The 21,178-nt window shown below is 42.1% G+C and overlaps 1 protein-coding gene across 1 annotated transcript in view; it reads right to left on the bottom strand.

Annotated features, from left to right (window-relative positions):
* The window catches only part of dnase1l4.1 (deoxyribonuclease 1 like 4, tandem duplicate 1), a 73,366-nt gene that overhangs the window by 37,992 nt on the left and 14,196 nt on the right, over positions 1-21,178 (bottom strand). The window contains exons 4-5 of the mRNA XM_072280850.1: positions 18,410-18,493; positions 6,549-6,661 (exon numbers count right to left, since the gene is read on the bottom strand). Coding sequence (XP_072136951.1) covers positions 6,549-6,661; positions 18,410-18,493 — 197 coding nt within the window. The remainder of the gene's footprint in view (positions 1-6,548; positions 6,662-18,409; positions 18,494-21,178) is intronic.

Genomic DNA, 21,178 nt, shown 5'->3' with positions numbered 1-21,178 from the left:
GCATTTCACTGTGTATACATGTGATAAATAAATTAATCTGAAACTAATTACACCTTTTCAGAGATATTCTGTCTGTTCTACTCATTCCTTCACCACCCGCTCGGCTACTGAAAACAGCTTGCTCTTTTCTTTTAACCAGTTCTGATGAAGGTTTCAGACCTAGAAAGTTAGCTGTGTTTTTGTCCACTGATATTGTCTGACCGGCTGACTGTTTCCAGCATTTTCTGTTACAGTATTGGAACACAGAACGTAGAAGAGTACAGCACAGAAACATCCTGTCTACCATCATGATTGTGCCAATAAAAACTAATCCTATATGTCTGCATACAGTCAGTACATCGCTGTTCCCTGTCTGTTCATGTGTTATCCAGTAAAGAGCACAGTAGTGCCACCACAGCACGTTCACAATATCCAGTAGACCCCTCAGCATACCTAGTCCACACCAGCCTGGTCCTGCCTAGTCCCATAGAACACAGCCCTCCATATCTCTCTCATCCATGCACCTATCCTTTCTTTTTCAATCTTTTTATTAATTTCAAAATATAGAAACAAAACATAGCAATAATACAGATAATTTGAGATGTATTGTTACATTTAAAAAAAGAGTAATTGCAAAACCAAATAGTGGAAATTACCAAAACTCCCATACATGTAGAACTGATCACGGATAATATAAAGCAAAAAAAAAGAAAAAAGAAAGAAAAAGAGAAAAAAAAAACCATCCCAAAAGAAAAAAAAACAACTAAACTAAACTAAAAGACTTGGACAAAACTAACAACTTAAAAATGGAAAAAAAGAAAACCTCAACGTCGACGATTCCATTCCCCTCCAACAACAGTACAGAGAAATAAAACAAGTTTGGAAATGATCAAATTACATCAAATGAAAATGCTGAATAAATGGCCTCCAAATTTTTTCAAACTTAATAGAAGGGTCATAAACTGCACTTCTAATTTTCTCCAGATTCAGACACACCATAGTTTGTGAAAACCAATGAAATACTGTAGGAGGGTTGATCTCTTTCCAATTCAACAAAATGGACCTTCTAGCTATTAAAGTAAGAAATGCAATCATCCTTCATGATGAAGAGGTTAAATTATTTGAGTCTATCATTGGTAGTCCAAAGATAGCAGTAATTGGATGAGGTTGTAAGTCTATATTTAGGACCGTTGAAATAATATCAAAAATATCTTTCCAATATTTCTCCAACAAGGGACATGACCAAAACATGTGAGTTAGAGAAGCAATCTCAGACTGGCATCTGTCACATATTGGATTAATATAAGAGTAATAACGAGATAGTTTATCTTTGGACATATGAGCCCTGTGAACTACTTTAAACTGTATCAACCTATGCTTAGCACATACAGAGGATGAATTCACCAACTGAAGAATTTTTTCCCATTTTTCAGTCGGTATATTAATCTCAAATTCTCTTTCCCAGTCAGCTTTAATTTTATTAGAGGCATCAGGACATAAATTCATAATTATATTATATACAATTGCTATTACACCTTTCTGAGAAAGATTTAAGTCTAAGATTTTTTCCAAAGTGTCCAGCCATGCACCTATCCAAACTTCTCTTAAATGTTGCATTTGAACCTGCATCAACAGTCACAGAGAGTCATAGAACACTACATCACAGAATCAGGTCCTTCTGTTCATCTAGTCTGTGCTGAGCTATTAATCTGCCTAGGCCCAGCAACCTGAACCATAGCCCATCCATACCCTCCCATCCATGTACCTATCCAGATTTCTCTTAAATGTTGAAATCGAACCCGCATCCACCACGTCTGCTGGCAGCTGCTTTCACACAGAAAGTGAAGAAGTTCCCTCTCATATTTCACCTTTCACCCTTAACCCATGACCTCTAGTTCTATTCTCAGCCAATCTCAGTGGAAAAAGCCTACTTGTAATTACCCTATCTATAGCCCTCATAATTTTGTATATCAAATCTCCCCTCCTCCTCCTGTGCTCTAGAGAATTAAGTCCTAATCTATTCAATTTTTCCACATAACTCAGATCCTCAAGTCCTGGCAACATCCTTGTAAATTTTCTTTGCATCCTTTCAATCTTATTGATCTTTCCTATAGGTACATAGGTGACTAAAAATGCACACATACTTAAAATTTGGTCTCACTTAATGTCTTAAGCAACTTCAGCATAACATCCCAACTCTTGTACTCAATACATCGATTTATGAATATCAACATGCCGTATTCAATATTTTGATTTATGAAAATCTTTCTTTATGACCCTATCTACTTGTGACACCACTTTCAAGGAATTATGGATCTGTATTCACACACAGAATGAAGAAGTTCCCGCTCATGTTCCCCCTAAATATTGTTGGGTCTAGACAGATTAATAGCTCAGCGCAGACTAGATGAACAGACCTTTGTTCTACCGTACTCCTCAGTAGCCTACCATTCACTGTGTAAGTCCTCCCAAATCTTCTCTGCATTAAATCTACCTGCATTTTCAGCACATACTATTTATTACAAATTACTATAATTTGCACATTGCACATTCAGATGGAGACATAATGTAAAGATTTTCCTTTACTTTACTTTATAGTCACCAAAAAATTGATACTAGAGCGTACAAACATCACAGCGATATTTGATTCTGCACTTTCCACTCCCTGGAGTACAAATCGATAGTAAATATTAAAAATTTAAATTATAAATCATAAATAGAAAATAGAAAAGGGTAAGTAAGGTAGTGCAAAAAAACCGAGAGGCAGGTCCGGATGTTTGGAGGGTACGGCCCAGATCCGGGTCAGGATCCGTTCAGCAGTCTTATCACAGTTGGAAAGAAGCTGTTCCCAAATCTGGCCGTACGAGTCTTCAAGCTCCTGAGCCTTCTCCCTGAGGGAAGAGGGACGAAAAGTGTGTTGGCTGGGTGGGTCGTGTCCTTGATTATCCTGGCAGCACTGCTCCGACCGCGTGCGGTGTAAAGTGAGTCCAAGGATGGAAGATTGGTTTGTGTGATGTGCCGGGCAGTGTTTTACTCCTCATGTATATGAAGGATGTAAGAAATAAGGTCATTTCAATTCAATTTCAGCTGGTTTTGATCCTGCTGCAAGCTTTGATAGTCTTCCTCACTGTCGACTATACCCCCAATCTTGATGTCATCCACAAATTTGCTGATCCAGTTTACCACATTATCATCCAGATCATTGATATCGATGACTGATAACAAAGGACCCAGCACTGATCCCTTGGCACACCACTAATCACAGGCCTCCAGTCAAAGAGGCAACCATCTACTACCATTTCCTAGTGTAACTCCTGAAGCCAATGTCTAATCCAGTTTATTACATCATCCTGAATGCCAAGCAACTGGACTTCCTGACCATCTTCCCATGTAGGACCTTGTCAAAAGGCTTTGTTCACTTCAGTTGGCAGCTCGCTCACCACACATTTAAATGCCCCCTTAGAAGTTGTTATCAAATCAGCTTTTATAATCTCCCCTGAAAGCACATTCCAGACACCTACCTCTCTCTGTATTTAAAAAAACTTGCCTCAGAAATATTCTTTAAACCTTCTCCGTTCACTTTAAACCTCTATCCTCCAGCATTTGACATTGCCACTTAGTGAAAAAACACTCTGATTATCTACCCTAACTCTGCTTTTCAGATTGTTCAGTTCTTTTTTCTGTTCACGCCTCAGTCTCCAATGCCCCAGGGAAAACAATCGAAGTTTTTATGGTCTGCTCATATGGCTAATACACTCCAAACAAGTCAACGCTCCACTGAAATTCTTCTGCTCTGAGTCGCTAGGCACAGCTCAGATGCCATCTATAAATTTGCCAGTACCACCACTGTTGTTGGTAAAATTTCAGATGCCAATAAGGAAGTGTACAAGAGTGAGATAGTCCGGGAACCAAGCAACATGATCTCATTACTCCTTTTTTTTTGCACTATACATTTATTTTGTAACTTATAATAATTTTATGTCTTTGCATGACTACTGCCACAAAAGAACAAATCTTTCGTCACATACGACAATGATAATAAGCCCAAGCAACACATAAAATGCAGGAGGAACTCAGCAAGTCAGGCAGCATATATATGGAGGGGAATAAATAGTCGAAGTTTCAGGCTAAAACACTTCATCAAGACTGGAAAGAGGGTAGAACCCAGAATAAGAAAGTGGTGGGAGGGAAATGAGTACAAGCTGGCAGGTTATAGGTGAGACCAGGTGAGGAGGAAAACAGGTGAATGGGAGAAGGAGTATAGGTGGAAGAGATAAAGGCCTTGAAGAAAAAGGGTAGCACAACACTTTACAGTATCAGTGACCCGGGTTCAACTCCCGCCACTGCCTGTAAGGAGTTTGTACATTCTCCCTGTGATGGCGTGGGTTCCTCCAGGTGCTCCTGTTTTCTAGCACAGCACATCTTTCCTTCCAAAGACGTACCAGTTGATAGTTCAATTGGTCATTATAAATTGTCCCATGTTTAGGCTAGGGTTAAACTGGGAGTTGCTAGATGGTGTGGTTCGAAGGGCTGTAAGGGCCTATTCTGCACTGTATCTCAATAAACTTTTTATTAAAAATTAATTAAAAAATAGGAGAGAACAGTGAACCATAGAAGAAAGCAAAGGAGAAAGGGAACCAAGGGGTGGTGATGGGCAGGTGAAGAGAAGGGGTGAGAGGGTAACCAGAATGGGGAAATTTAAAAGGAGAGGGTGAGAAATTAATGGAATTTAGAAAAATCCGTGTTCTTGCCATGAGGTCAGAGGTTACCGAGGCAGAATATCAGGTGTTGCTCCTCCCATCTAAGTTTGGCCTCATCATGGCAGTAGAGGAGGCCTTGGTCAGACATGTTAGAATGAGAATGGGAATGGGAAGTTGAATTGAAATGGGTAACCGCTGGCATAAGCCTGATTCTGATTGTGATTCTCTCCAGTGCTCCCACAAATCTTCCTGTTGTATGATATCCTGAACTGCACACAACACTCTAATTGTAGCCTAACCACTTTAATGCTAGCAATCTGGTCCAAGTGACTGACTCCTGTGTTATTCACAAAGCTGGTATCAAAAGCAGGCACATGGAAGTGACACAGCAGGACGTGAGCTTGCATTTCCATTTTCCCTCCACACCCCTCCATTTACCCATTGAGCACATCACAAGGAATGCAGCCACAAGAAAGCAGCATCCATTATCAAGGACCGCTACCATCCAGGCCAGGTCCTCTTCTTGTGACTACCATCAGGCAGGAGGTACAGAAACCTCAGGTTCCACTCCGCCAAGATTAGGAACAGTTATTAGCCTTCAACCATCAGGCTCCTGAACCAGCATGGATAACTTCACTCACAACAACACTGAACTGACTCTACAGCCTACAGACTCACTTTCAAGGACTCTTTATAACTCATGTTGCAGTATTGTTCCTATTTTCAGAATTTGTCTTTTGCACACTGGCTGTTTGTCAGTCCTTGTTTATGTATAGACTTTCATAAATCTATTATATGTTTTTATTTTTCTGTAAATGACTGCAAGAAAATGAGTCTGAAGGTAGCATTTGGTAACATATATATACTTTGATAATAAGTTTGACTTTGACCCCTAGCTTCTTCATCTCTGACTCACAGCTTATGTTGGTCAAACTTAAATTGGTTTCCCTGAGCTGTCAGAAGAGTCTGAAGAGCAATCTGATATAAGTACTTAAAATTATGCAAGGTATAGGTAGGGTAGATAAACTCATTTTCCCAGGGTGGAAATGTCAAATACTAGAAGGTGTGAGGGGGAGGTTTAATGGAGATTTACAAAGCAAGTTATTTTTACACAGAGCCTAGTAGTTGCTTGGAGCATGCTGCCAAGGGAGGTGGTAATAACAGATATAATAGCAGTATTTTGAAGCATTCAGTCAGACACATGAAGAGACAGGGAGATGGAGCGATATACATAGACATGTGCAGGCAGATGGGATGAGATCCAGATGGCCTCATGGTCAGTGCAGACATGGTGGGCCAAAGGATCTGTTCCCGTGCTCTATGTTCAAAAAGCAAAAAAATGCTGGAAACAATCAGCAAGCCAGGCAGTATTGGTGAAAAGTGACACAGTTAACTTTAATGTCTGAGACCTTTAGTCGGAGCTGGGAAAGAAAACAAGTTGTTTTCAGTTGCAGAGAACAAGAGGGAGAAATTGGTGGAACAGAATACTCTCAGTGGCCACTTTATTAGGTAATCCTTTTTACCTGCTCGTTAATGGATATATCTAATCAGCCAATCATGTGGCAACAACTCAATGGATAAAAACATGCGGACATGGTCAAAAGGTTCTCTTGTTGTTCAGACAAAACATCCGAATGGGAAAGAAATGTAATAAGTGACTTTGACAGTAGAATGTTGGTGCCAGATAGCATGGCTTGACTATCTCAGAGACTGCTGATCTCATGGGATTTTAATGCACAACAATGTCTAGAATTTACAGAGAATGATGTGAAAAACAAAAATACATCCAATGAGCGGCATTCAATGATTATTAACAGCTAAAGTTTAATTAGATTCTCTACACGTTTATGAAGCTGCAAAGACTTTTACCTGTGGTTGGTGATTTGAACTGAATCACAAACGGTTCCCTGGAGAAAGCATCCTCATCACCCGGCTGTACGTCATCATACTGAAAGACTCTTTCCACTTGCACGATATCATCACTGCAGGAAGAATTGTGAATTACTTCAGCTGGATACACGTACTGAGCCGTATAGAGCTATGATCCATGAAGATCTCTGTCTTGATGAGAAAAATGGCTCAGAAATGAAGACTTGTGCTTGAAATAAACTTGCAATTAATTAACGTGGAATCCCATCATTGGCATATTGTAAATGACAGATAATATTCCCAGTACAATGACGGTATCAATAAAGGCAGTAAAAATCATGTCTCCCCAGTCACCACTAATGTTGCAGACTTTAAGAACTTGGTTTGCAGATGACAGAACAGTGGTTGGCTTCATCAGGAATGATGACGAGACGGAGTACAGAGAGGAAGTGGAGAGGCTGGTGGATTGGTGTGAGAAATACAATCTAAGCCTAAATATGGAAGAGACAAAGGAAATCACTGTGGACTTCAGGAAGGTGCAGATGAACCATCCCCCTCTGTGAACACACAGCTCCTCTGTAGAGAGTTAAGTGCCCCAAACTCGTGGGAGTTCACATCACGGATGACCTCACCTAGTCCCCTAACATCACCTCCCTGAACAAGAAGGCACAGCAGATTGAGACAAGCAAGGCTCCTACCTTAACTATGTTTTACAGGAGCACCATTGAGATCATCCTGACATGTTACACCTCCATCTGGTATGACAGCAGACAAACATAGACCAGAAGTCCCTGCAAAGGACTGTGAGAACAGCTGAGAGGATCATGGGGGTCTCCCTACCATCCATCGGGGACAATAATCAGGAGTGCTTCAAATGCAGGGCCCTTAGTACTATTAAGGATCCATCGCATCCTCTTTAATTTTCTACCATCAGGCAGGAGACTACGATGCATAAAAGCAATAATGGTCAGGATGAGAAACAGCTTCTTTCCCCAGGCCACGAGGCTTCTGAACACCCAGCCGCATTGTATTCGAAGTGTCACTGGCCATTCCGTTCCAAACCTTGTGATATTTAATATTAATGCACTTTAGTTTGTTATTTATGTGTGATTCACCTGTGGATTTTATCCTTACCCTCATAAGTTATTGTGTGTTATGTGTTTATGTGTTTTACACCCTGGTTCAAAGAAACATCTCATTTCTATATACATTATATATGTTATATACATGTATGTAGTTAAATGACAATAAACCTCACTTGTCACTTGAAAAGGACGGTTGAAGTTTTGGAGCAAGACACTTGCACTTTTTTGTATGCTGCTCCAGATTTTCAGCAATTGTGTTAAAACCTGTCTATTGTTACTGATCAAAGTGAAAATTGTAATCTAAACTCTCTTCCTGAATCTGTATGAAGTCAACATTTTTATATCCGACTGATCTGTAGAACTTCCATGGTATTTGCTGTTGTCCTGTGCTAACCACAAGTTGCATTAAATGGGACATTTACTCATAGCTTTTCTACTTTACAGTTTGATCCTGCAAATCACTTTTTTTTTTAATTCCAGAGGTTTTATCCCAATAATTACTATGTTTAGTTGTACCAACACAATTGGGCAGGACAGTGGCATAGCTTGTAAAACTACATGCACACAATGTTGGAAGAACTCTGCACCCTTAGGCAGTATCTATGGAAATGAATAAATCATGGGTAAATCCCTCCCAAAGGAAAAGATATATTAATATATTTCATATGTAGTACAAAAAGAGAGCAAGAAAAGAAAAAAAATAGGCAGTGTACACATAAATCTGAAGGTGGTGGGGAAGAAGCTGTTCTTAAAACATTGAGTGTGTGTCTTAAGGTGCTTGTGCATCCTCCTTGAATGTTACCAACGAGAAGAGGGCATGACCTGGGTGATGAGGGTCCCTAATAACAGACGCTATATTTTTGAGGCATCATCTTCTGAAGATATCCTCTATGCTGGGGAGGCTTGCATTAATATGTTGGGTTGGGGTAGATCTTCAGAAGTGTTCACACTCAGGAACTTGAAACTGCTCACCCTTTCCACTTCTGCTCCCTTGATAGCTTGAAGTTCACAGTCAAGCCCTTAGTCTTAGAATTTATTCTGGCCATGATCAACCTCTCAAGATGCTTCATTATCGGGACATTGCTCAACCAGCTGAACTATAGACCAGTTTTAGAACATGTTAATTAGAACTAAGTGTATGATTGTGTTGAACACTGAGCTGTAGTCAATAAACAGCAGCCTGACATAAGTATTACTATTGCGCCGGTGATCTAAGGCCAAGTAGAGAGCCAATGAGAATGCAACTGCTGTATAACTTTGTGGCAGTAGGCAGATTGTAGTGGGCCCAGGTACTTGCATAGGCAGGAGTTTATTCTGGCTATGATCAATGTCACAAAACACTTCATTGCAGTAGATGTGAGTGCAGCTAGGTGATGGCCATTGAGTCAGCTCACCCTGCTCTTCGCCACTGATATGATCGTCATTCTTCTGAAGCAGGTGGGAACCTCTTACTGTAGCAGAGAGGGACTGAACATATTCTTGAACCCTCCTGCCAATTGTTGGCACAAGTATCAGTGCACTAGCAGGTACACCATCAGGACCTGATGCCTTGCAAATCCTGACAAAGGGTCTCAACCTGAAACGTCAACTGTACTTCCTATAGACGCTGCCTGGCCTGCTGCGTTCCACGAGCATTTTGTGTGTGATGATTGAATTTCCAGCATCTGCAGATTTCCTTGTGTTTGCCTTGTAAGTGTTCATCCTCATGTGTGATGTCCTGATGTTGGCCTCCAAGACAGAGATTACAGGGTCACAAGATGCTATAGAGATTCGCACAGATGTAGTTTTATTCTCCCTTTAGAAGCTTGCATGAAAAGCATTCAGCTCAAATGGGAGAGAAGCATCACAGCCAGGTTAGCTTTCACCTTGTAGGAAGAAATGGCCTGAATCTTGAGTCAGAGGGTGATGAATCTGTAAAATTCATTACCATCAATGCTGTAGAGGTCAACTGATTGGGTATATTTAAAGCAGACTATATTTCCTCCTTAAGAATACATCTTTCGCCACTTAACTAATCCCATGCAGTCGTCATAGATTCATAGATGGAAGCTGGCCATTCATCTATGCCAATTACGTTGCCTATTGAGCTGGTCACATCTGCCTGTGTTTAACCCACAGCCCTCTAAACCTCTCCTATCCATATACTTATCTGGCATCTCATTCCAAGTACACTTCGCCCTTTTGATAAAGAGTCTGCCTCTGTATCCTATTGATCCTCATTTCTGTTATTCACTGATTGATGCTGAGTTTTTCTGACCTCAAGATGTACAAACAACTTATTTTAAATAATGATCAGCATTGGGTAATAGGAATGATTTAAAAATGGGAGTAAAATTTACCTAATAGTAATAATTTAAGAAGGTGTGTGAATTATTGTCATTGCAGAATTAAGCTTGCCGTGTTCCAGAATTCCACAGTCACCTCTGACTTTAATCAAGCACACACATGCTAATGACGGAAGTGAGGAATAACCATATGTTAGATCCAATTCCACTTCAGACTTAAGTCTAATCAGTCTTTATAATGGCAGCTAATACAGGCATATAATCCAGTTAGGATCATCTAGTCATCCCAATAAAAAATTCTTCTGCATCCTTTTGATTCATTACCCCAGTCATTCAACATGCATTTCTCTGCTGAACCTTGTAACTACTCTCATCTATTTGTATGCTGCAGCAAGTGATTTGATTATCAGTTTGCCCTGCAAGTGGCTGGTGTCTTACAGAACTGTAAGAGAGGCTTGGACTAACAATATTGAACAGTACAGCACAGCACAACACAGTGTGGGCCTTTCAGCCCCTTGATGCTGTGCTGAGCTATATAAACTTATTCCATGATCAATTTAACCTTCCCCCTTACAGAGCCCATACGCCCCCCCAACCATTTTTCTTACGCCATGTTCCTACCTCTTAAATGTCCGTATTGTATTAGTTTTTACCACCACCCTGTGTCAAAAAAACATACCCCTGACATCTCCCCTAAACTTTTCTCCACTCTCCTTAAATGCAAGTTCTCTGGTATTGGCCATTGCCGCCCTGGGAAAAAGGTGCTGTCTGTCAACTCTATCTGTGCTTTTAATAATCTTATACACTACTATCAAGTTCCCTCTCATCCTCCTTCACTGCAAAGAGAAAATCCCTAGTTTGCTCAACCTTTCCACATAAGGCATGTTTACCACTCCAGCCAGCATCATGGTCAATCTCTGCACTCTCTCTAAAGCTTCCACACCTTTCCTATAATGAGGAGAGCAGACTATTCCAAGTTATCTTCTTATCTGCCTATCACTTCCCTCCGGTGCCCCTCTTCCTTCTCATTCTCTGATGGTCTACTCTTCTCTTCTATCAGATTCCTTCTTCAGCCCCTTACTTTTTCCACCTGTCACCTGCCAGCTTCTCATTTCACCTTGCTCCCTTACCTACCAACCTTCCCCCTCATGTGGCTTCGCCTATCACCTGCCAGCTTGTATTCCTAACCCACCCCCACCTTATTATTCTGGCTTCTTCCCTCTTCCTTTCCAGTCTTGATGAAGGGTTTCAGCCTGAATTATAGATTGTTTATTTCTCTCCAAAGATGCTGACTGACCTGCTGATCTCCTCCAGCATTTCGTGTGTGTTACTCTATTCCAAATGTGGTCTGACCAGACTTGATTGCAAGACTTTTGTTTATTTGTTTTTTTTTGCAGTTAAACAATTAATTATCTGTTCGTATTTTTACTTCTTATATGCATATAACAGTTTAACATGCCTCTAGTGCCTATACAAATTATAATTCTGGAAAGCTCTGGAAGTTTCCTTGTTCTGTATTTCTTAAATAAGTGCTTTCTCATTGGTCAACTGTACTGTAGTATTTAAATGCTGTAGTATTTAAATGCTAGCCTTCTAAATGGTTAATTCTTATTGATACATTTGAATGGAATTTTTCCTTATCTCTGTAATATAAAATAGCTAAACGCAAAGCAACATTTTAGTTTCTGTCTCTCTTCAACTAGTAGACATCTATCACGCACAAAATGCTGGTGGAACACAGCAGGCCAGGCAGCATCTATAGGAAGAGGTACAGTTGACGTATCGGGCCGAGACCCTTCATCAGGACTGAATATAGGCCACTGAAAGCATCTCGCCAGAGTCTTCTGAGCTGGGCCAGTCTTTCAAATTATCCCAAATGTAGCCCATCTTCTCCATCCTCTCCCAGGGATGAGGTCTTTGGAGCTTCTGTTGGTGTTTCTGTAGCTCTGTGCTTTTACAGGATGGGGCTGCTACTGTAATGTATTGTGTGAGTATTCGTAAGGTCAGAGTATGTATATGTCAGAATGTAGAGAAGTAAAATGGAAGTCTGGTGAATAAACGTGGTTGTTCAATCTACAGCGGTGCCCGAGTCACATCAATATTACATGGTGTCAGAAGAAATCGCGGAAAAATAAAAAGGAAGAGAAGACACGTAAAAGATGTCACAGTTACAGCCACCGTCAGGTTTAAGCCTACAAGGTAATCTTGCTGAGAACTGGAAAATATGGATCCAGAAGTTTGAGCTGTTTTCACCGCTAGCGGCGTAGCTGAAAAGACGGAGAAAGTGCAATGTGCTACATTTCTGCATGTGGCGAGAGAAGAGGCAATAAAGGATTGCAACACATTTGTCTTCCAAGATGATGAGCAAGATAAAGTTGAAGTGTTGAAGAAAAAGTTTCAAGATTACTGCGAACCGAGAAAAAACCTACCGTACATCTGACACAGATTTTTCACGAGGGCTCAAGGACCAATAGAGACCATAGTTACCAACAGTTACGAGATGACAGACTTCGGAGGAAGGGAGAGGGACAGCAAGGGGAAAGAGTTAAAAAGTATGGAAAGAGCCATCACAGAGGCTAACAAAGGGATGTGTGAGTAATAGTGCACAATACACAGTGAGAGATGCATAACTAACAAAGCTAAAGTGAAAATAATGTGACAATGGTCTTAGTAAGGAAAGTTAACAAATGTGATAGTGCTAGTGCTAATGAGGACTGGGAATCACATATCACGAGGGTTGAACTGAATTGTAATGTGAACGACATGGATGAGGAAAAGAAAGTAGCCACACTTCTTAGCTCCTTCTTTCACTCCTCCCATAAGCATGCTTTTATTTAATTGATAGCAGTTGTACAGACACAACAAAATGTTACTTTGAATCTTCAGTCTTCAATAACCTTATAAAATCATCCAAAGTCAGTGGAAAGAGCAGTACTTCCAATCAGCAACTCTTCATCAGTGGTTTATTTTTGTTTCAAATTTCTCCTATTTACATCTTCTTTAAAAACTAAACTCCATATTTCTTTATTTAATTTATTTGAATGTTTAGAGTGACCATTCAGTTTTGCAATATTTGATCCAGTAAAGCAAACTAAGACGGTGTTCACTAGAAATCTGGAGATACAGGAGATTGTGCAGTCGTTGGGAAACTTGAGCAAAGGGTTTTGGTCTGAAAATGCTGGCTCCAGAGATGCTGCCTGACCTGCTGAGTTCTAGGTCAGCAGATACCTTCGGGCCGCAGTTTAGTTTGATTCCTTTGATCGAAAACCCACTGGACTTGCTCCAGAACTGGTTTTAAGTGCTACACTAAGTTGATTCTCTTTTGATTCCTTTGTGAGGATTGGTTTGTGTTCCCCTTCCCAAAGTCTATAATCAGACCTTTTGTCTACTGAAGCAACACACATAAAAAATGCTGGTAAGCTTGAATTTCCAGCATCAGCAGATTGCTTTGTCGTTGCTTTTGTCTACCGACTCTGAGTACAAGGTTGTTTCTGTGGCACCACTCAACCAGCTGGTATAAACAAGAGAAAATCTGCGGATGCTGGAATTCCAAGCAACACACACAAAATATTGGAAGAATTCGGCAGGCAAGGCAGCACCTATGGAAAAGAGTACAGTCGATCCTTCAGGCCAAGATCCTTCAGCAGGACTGGTATATAAAGCGAAAGCCAATAGCATGAATGGCAGTGATGCTTCGCTACCAGATGAGCTCAATGCCTTCTATGCCCGCTTTGAAACTGAGAATATAACTACAGCTATGAATATCCCTGCTTCACTTGGTGACCCTATGACCTCTGTGAGACTCTATATATAACTAGCTGGTATATCTCACTCTCATCTCCATCTGATATTCTGCCAATAATTGTTGCACCATCAGCAGTTTTACAGATGGTATTTGAGTTATGCCTAGCCATACAATCATGGGTATAGAGGGAGTAGAGCAGTGGGCATACCCCTGATGTATGGCAGTGTTGATTGTCAGTGAGGAGGAGATACTATCTCCTGCCCGCATTGATAATGGTCTTCCAGCTAGGAAGTCAAGGGTCTAATTGCAGAGGGTGGTAAAGGGGCCCAGGCTCAGTAGCTTATCAATCAGGATTGTGGGAATGATGGTGTTAAATGCTGAGCTATAGTCAATGAACAGCATCCTGACATAGATGTTTGTATTGTCCAGGTGACCTAAAGCCATGTGAAGAGCGCTTGATTTTGCATCTACCGTAGACCTATTTTGGTGATAGGCAAATTACAACGGGTCCAGGTCCTTGCTGAGGAAGGAGTTCATTCTAGCCATGACCAACCTCTCAAAGCATTTCATCACCATAGATGTGAGTGCTACTGGGTGATAGACATTAAGGCAGCTCACACTACTCTTCTTGGGCACTGGTGTAATTGTTGCCTTTTTGAAGCAGGTGGGAACTTTATACTTGTATTTATACTTTATACTTTATTGTCACCAAACAATTGATACTAGAACGTACAGTCATCACAGCGATATTTGATTCTGCGCTTCCCGCTCCCTGGATTACAAAAATTAAATATTAAAAATATTTAAAATAGTAAAAATTAGTAAATATAAAAATTTAAATTATAAATCATAAATAGAAAATAGAAAAATGGAAAGTAAACTAGTGCAAACAAACCGAGAGGCAGGTCCGGATATTTGGAGGGTACTGCTCAGATCCGGGTCAGGATCCATTCAGCAGTCTTATCACAGTTGGAAAGAAGCTGTTTCCAAATCTGGCTGTACGAGTCTTCAAGCTCCTGAGCTTTCTCCCGGAGGGAAGAGGGACGAAAAGTGTGTTGGCTGGGTGGGTCGTGTCCTTGATTATCCTGGCAGCACTGCTCCGACAGCGTGCGGTGTAAAGTGAGTCCACGGACAGAAGATTGGCTTGTGTGATGTGCTGCGCCATGTTCACGATCTTCTGCAGCTTCTTTCGGTCTTGGACAGGACAACTTCCATACCAGGTTGTGATGCACCCTAGAAGAATGCTTTCTATGGTGCATCTATAAAAATTAGCGAGGGTTTTAGGGGACAGACCAAATTTCTTTAGTTTTCTCAGGAAGTAAAGGCACTGGTGGGCCTTCTTGGCAGTGGACTCTGCTTGGTTGGATCAAGTCAGGTCATTTGTGATATTGACCCCAAGGAACTTAAAGCTTTTGACCTGTTCCACTTGCGCACCACTGATGTAAATTGGGTCGTGCGGTCCACTACTCTTTCTGAAGTCAACAACCAATTCCTTCGTCTTGCTGACGTTGAGGGATAGGTTATTGTCTTTGCAGCATGCCACCAGGATCTTAATTTCCTCTCTGTACTCAAACTCATCATTACCCGAGATACGGCCTACAATTGTTGTGTCATCAGCAAACTTATATATTGAGTTCGATGGAAACTTGGCAATCATGGGTGTACAGTGAGTACAGCAGGGGGCTGAGTACACAGTCTTGTGGAGCATCAGTGCTCAGAGTGATTATAGAGGAGAGCTTGTCCCCTATTTTTACAGCCTGGGTCCTGCCTATGAGGAAGTTGAAGATCCAGCTGCAGATCTGAGTGCTAAGGCCCGGGTTCCGGAGCTTAGGAATCAGTTTATTTGGAATGATGGTATTAAAGGCAGAGCTGTAGTCAATGAAAAGGAGCCTTATGTATGCGTCTTTATTCTCCAGGTGTTCTAAGGAGGAATGTAGGGCCAGAGAGATGGCATCTGCCGTTGACCTGTTGCTCCAGTAGGTGAATTGCAAAGCGTCGAGGTTGACCGGTAGGCTGTGGTTGATGTGTGCCATAACCAATCTCTCGAAGCACTTCATAGCAATTGATGTCAGAGCCACCGGTCGATAGTCATTCAGGCATGCCATCTTGCTCTTCTTCGGCACTGGGATTATCATTGCCTTCTTAAAACACGGGGGGATCTTAGACTGAAGCAAGGAGCAGTTGAAGATGTCAGCAAACACTCCAGCTAGCTCGCTTGCACAGGCCCAGAGAACCCATCCTGGGACGCCATCTGGGCCCATCGCCTTCCTTGGATTTATCTTCAGGAAGGCTCTTCTAACATCCTCCTCGGTGACGATGAATCTCGATGCCACCAGGTCCGGTTCATCCGGAGGGAGCGGGATGCTCCTCTTCTGTTCAAATCTTGCGTAGAATATGTTAAGTTCCTCAGGAAGAGAAATGCCACAGTTATTGATATTCCCAGCCTTTTCTTTGCACCCAGTGATCTCATTTAGACCCTGTCATAGTCTACTGGCATCCCTCTAGTTAGCCTGGGCTTCCAACTTGGCTCAATATTGCCTCTTGGCGCCCTTAATGGCTTTCCGCAGTTCACGCCTAGATTCCGTGTAGCGACTGGTATCCCCGGACCTAAACGCTGCAGCTCTAGCCTTTAAAAGTGACTTGACCTCATAATTCATCCAAGATTTCCGGTTAGGGAATACCCGGATCGTCTTGCGAGACACACAGTCCTCCGTGCATTTCCAAATAAAGTCTGTAACAGCTGAGGCATACTCATCGAGGTTAGCTGCCGAGTCCTTGAAATATTAACCAGTCCACCGATTCAAAGCAGTCACGGAGGACCTCATCTGTTTCCTCTGTACAACGCAACACTACTTTTGACACCGTGGTCTCCCACTTCAGTTTCTGTTTGTATGCCCGGAGGAGGAGTACAGCCTGATGGTCCGATTTTCCGAAGTGAGGTCATGGGACGGAACAGTAGGCATTCTTGACTGCTGTGTAGCAGTGGTCAAGTATATTTGGGCCTCTAGTGGGGCAGGAGACATGTTGGTATAACTTTGGCAGTGCCTTACTGAGGTTGGCCTGGTTAAAGCCCCAGCTGTAATGAGCAAAGCCTCTGGATACCTGGTCTCAAGTTCACTGATGTTGGCATACCGTATGTTCCGAGCACACTCCACGTCCGCCTTGGGGGGAAATGTAGACCGCTGTCAGTATGACCGAGGTGAATTCCCGTGACAGATAGTAGGGACGACACTTCACTGACAGGTGTTCCAGGTCCGGGCTGCAGGAGCTTGTCAGTGCCACTGTGTCCGAGCACCATGCAGTGTTGATCAGTAGGCAGACACCACCTCCCCTCATCTTGCCCGAAGATGCAGTGCGGTCCATCCGATGGATTGAAAATCCCTCCGGTTGGATGGCACAGTCGGGGGTGGCAGGGGAGAGCTGGGTCTCGGTGAAACAGAATACACAGCAGTTCTGCATCTCCCTGCAGTAGGTGAGTCTCCCTTTAAGATCATCCACCTTGTTCTCTATGGCTTGCACATTAGCTAGTAGGATGGTGGGCACAGGGACCCTGAAGCCCCTCAGCTTCAATCTGACCAGCAGCCCAGCTCTTTTCTCACTTCCAACCATAGCAGTGAGAGGTTGAAAATGTCCTTGAATACTCCTGCCAATTGGTTGGCACAAGTTTTCAAAGCCTTACCAGGTAGTCCATCAGGACCCTTTGCCTTGCGAGGGTTCACTCTCTTTAAAGACACCTAACATCGGCCTCTGAGATGGAGATCACAGTGTCACTGGGTGAAGCAGGGATATTCACAGCTGTAGTTATATTCTCCCTTTCAAAGTGGGCATAGAAGGTGTTGAGTTCATCTGGTAGTGAAGTGTTGCTGTCATTCATACTATTGGGTTTCGCTTTGTAGGAAGTAATGTCTAGCAAACCCTGCCAGAATTGACATGCATCTGATGTTGCCTCCAATCTCTCTCGGAATTGTTTCTTTGCTCTAGAAATAGCCCTCAGCAAGTAATACCCGGTTTTCCTGTGCAGGCCTTGATCACCAGACTTAAGTGTCACTGATCTACTACTCAGCAGGCATTGAACCTCCTGGTTCATCCACAACTTTTGGTCTGGGAATGTACAGCCAGTTTCTGTAGGCACATACTCATCCATACAGACTTTAATGAATTCAGTAACAACTGCGCATTTTCATCCAGATTCAAGGATGAATCCCTGAATACAGTCCAGTCCACTGATTCAAAACAGTCCTGTAAGCGCTCCTGTGCCTCCCTTGTCCATACAGTACCTCCTTGGTCCTCATTACTGGTGCTGCAGTTTTCAGTGTCTGCCTATACTCAGGGAATAGAAGTACATCTAGGAGAGGGAAACCCTGATCTGAAGGCTTCAGGAGTAAACCCAGAGGAAAAGTTCAGACTACTGTCCCTAGGGCAGTCCTACATTGAGTTCTCTGCTGACTGGCAACTCGTGCAGCACCACGGGTTAAACTGTATCGATCTCTGCCAATCCCTTGGATTCATCAGCTGCATGGAGAGGAGGAGACTGCTGCTTAGGCAACAGCTTGCTTTCCATATCCTACTGCCCTGGTTTGCATACTGACTTGCATGTCACGTAGACTGCAAGGCACAACATCCATAGTGGACCCTGGGCAATGGAGGGCTTTGTCTTACTGGTGAAAAACTCAACAAATTTAAACTGCATGATGAGTTTGGATACAGCTTTGAGTTTGAAATGTTTGCTGCCGTTGTTTCACTCACCGATAAATGAAGAGGTATTGTTCCTTGTACCTTCCTCGCCCCAGGGGTTTGCTTACTTTGTAAGAGTAATGGTATGTAGACTGTCTACAAATGAAAATCAAAGGGAAGTTAAACAAAAAGGGCAGCAAAATAACAGAAGGATCACAAACCTATTCATTAATGTCCTTAAGTTAGTCACACTCAATCTTTATATCCTCAGCATAAGCAAATGAATCAATAACTCTTATAATGATAAGACTAATTATTTTTATATATTACATAGGTCACAGGTAGATAGAGTCATAAAGAGAGCTTTTGGTACATTGGCCTTTATTAATCGAAGTATTGAGTATAAGAGCTGGAATGTTATGATGAGGTTGTATAAGGCATTGGTGAGGCCGAATCTGGAGTATTGTGTTCAGTTTTGGTCACCAAATTACAGGAAGGATATAAATAAGGTTGAAAGAGTGCAGAGAAGGTTTACAAGGATGTTGCCGGGACTTGAGAAACTCAGTTACAGAGAAAGGTTGAATAGGTTAGGACTTTATTCCCTGGAGCGTAGAAGAATGAGGGGAGATTTGATAGAGGTATATAAAATTATGATGGGTATAGATAGAGTGAATGCAAGCAGGCTTTTTCCACTGAGGCAAGGGGAGAAAAAAACCAGAGGACATGGGTTAAGGGTGAGGGGGGAAAAGTTTAAAGGAAACATTAGGGGCGGCTTCTTCACACAGGGAGTGGTGGGAGTATGGAATGAGTTGCCAGACGAGGTGGTAAATGCGGGTTCTTTTTTAACATTTAAGAATAAATTGGACAGATACATGGATGGGAGGTGTATGGAGGGATATAGTCTGTGTGCAGGTCAGTGGGACTAGCCAGAAAATGGTTCGGCACAGCCAAGACGGGCCAAAAGGCCTGTTTCTGTGCTGTAGTTTCTATGGTTCTATAAGACAAGCTGCAATCATCTTACCAATGATTAAAAAAGCATAAAGGTTTTTTCAATAGTTAGAACTTCATAGCTAATAACGTACTATGCTAAAGTTTTACCAAGGATAAAGTGGTAATGAATCGATACACAAAATGCTGGAGGAACTCAGCAGGTCAGGCATCATCTTCAGACAGAATAAAGAGACAATATTTTGGGTTGAGAACCTGAACACAGTCTGGGGATTATGCTGGGGACAGACTGCAAGTGTTGCTGCACATTCGGTGTTTACACAACTCACTAATGCTAATCATGTGTCTTTCAGATGTGGGAGGGAAATGCAGCACCTAGAGAAGCCCCACACGATCACAAGGTGAACTTGACCTAATGTAACTCCAAAGCTTCTTTTGCTTAGTTCAAATTCCTTACAGGCAGCTGCAGAAATCAAACCCTGATCGGTAATCGCCGTCAATGTAAAGCAATTGCACTAACCACTATGCTGCCTTGCCATCCTACAGAGTAAAAGTGAATTGATGTGATTGATCTCATGACTTGCCAGATTTAATTATCTGGAAAACATTTCTCCATTAAAGCAATTGTAATATTTTTATTGTAATGTATCCAGGTGAACTGCTTTAAGGTATTTCTGAGACATATTGAGGAACTCTTTTATTGCTTTCAACCCAGATAAGTGTGAGGTGGTTCATTTTGGTAGGTCAAATATAATGCAGAATATAGTAGTAATGGTAAGACTCTTGGCAGTGTGGAGGATCAGAAGGATCTTTGGTCTGAGTCCATAGGACACTCAAAGCTGCTGTGCAGGTTGACTCTGTAGGTAAGAAGGCATATGGTGCATTGGCCTTCATCAACCGTGGGATTGAGTTTAAGAGCTGAGAGGTAATGTTACAGCTATATAGGGCCCTGGTCAGACCCCACTTGGGGTACTGCGCTCATTTATGGTCACCTCACTACAGGAAGAATGTGGAAACTATAGAAAGGATGCAGAGGAGACTTACAAGGATTTTGGCTGGATTGGAGATCATGCCTTATGAGAATAGGTTGAGTGAACTAGGCCTTTTCTCCTTGGAGCGGTGGAGGATGAGAGGTGACCTGACAGAAGTGTATAATATGATGAGAAGCATTGATCATGTGGATAGTCAGAGGCTTTTTCCCAGGGCTGAAGTGGCTAAAACGAAAGGGCATAGTTTTATGGTGCTTGGAAGTAGATACAGAGATGTCAGGGGTACGTTTTTTACGCAGAGAGTGCTGAGTGCATGGAATGGGCTGCTGGCAACGGTGGTGGAGGCAGATACAATAGGGTATTTTAAGAGACTCCTGGATAGGTACATGGAGCTTAGAAAAATAGAGGGCTATGGGTAACCCTAGGTAATTTCTAAAGTAAACACATGTTTGGTACAACATCATGGGCCAAAGGGCCTATATTGTGCTGTAGGTTTTCTATGTTCTATGTTCTATATTAAGCCAGAGAGTTTCTTATTGTTTGTAGGGTGTGAATAATCATCGGAGGGCTGCAATGACTCCTCATCATTTGCTAGGGTATAATGATTTGCATTAGAGTCCCATGTAGGCCATACGTGAAATGGCAGACACACCTCCCTGAAGAGCCACTGAAAGCATTGAGGTTTTATGGCATTTGCTACAATATTAAGTTTATTCCACCAATTGCTATTTCATGACTTTCAGCCAAGCAGTAACAGTGAAGCAGAAGTTGTTGAGGCAGGTTCAATGTTGTCATTTAAAGTTAAGTTGGATAGCTATATGGACAGGAAAGGAATGGAGGGTTATGGGCTGAGTGCAGGTCGGTGGGACTAGGTGAGAGTAAGAGTTCAGCACGGACTAGAAGG

Source organism: Mobula birostris, chromosome 16 (assembly GCF_030028105.1).
Source record: "Mobula birostris isolate sMobBir1 chromosome 16, sMobBir1.hap1, whole genome shotgun sequence".
Lineage (NCBI taxonomy): Eukaryota > Metazoa > Chordata > Chondrichthyes > Myliobatiformes > Myliobatidae > Mobula > Mobula birostris.
Note: the sequence above shows the minus strand (reverse complement) of the source record. Positions and strands in the feature narration are given on the sequence as shown.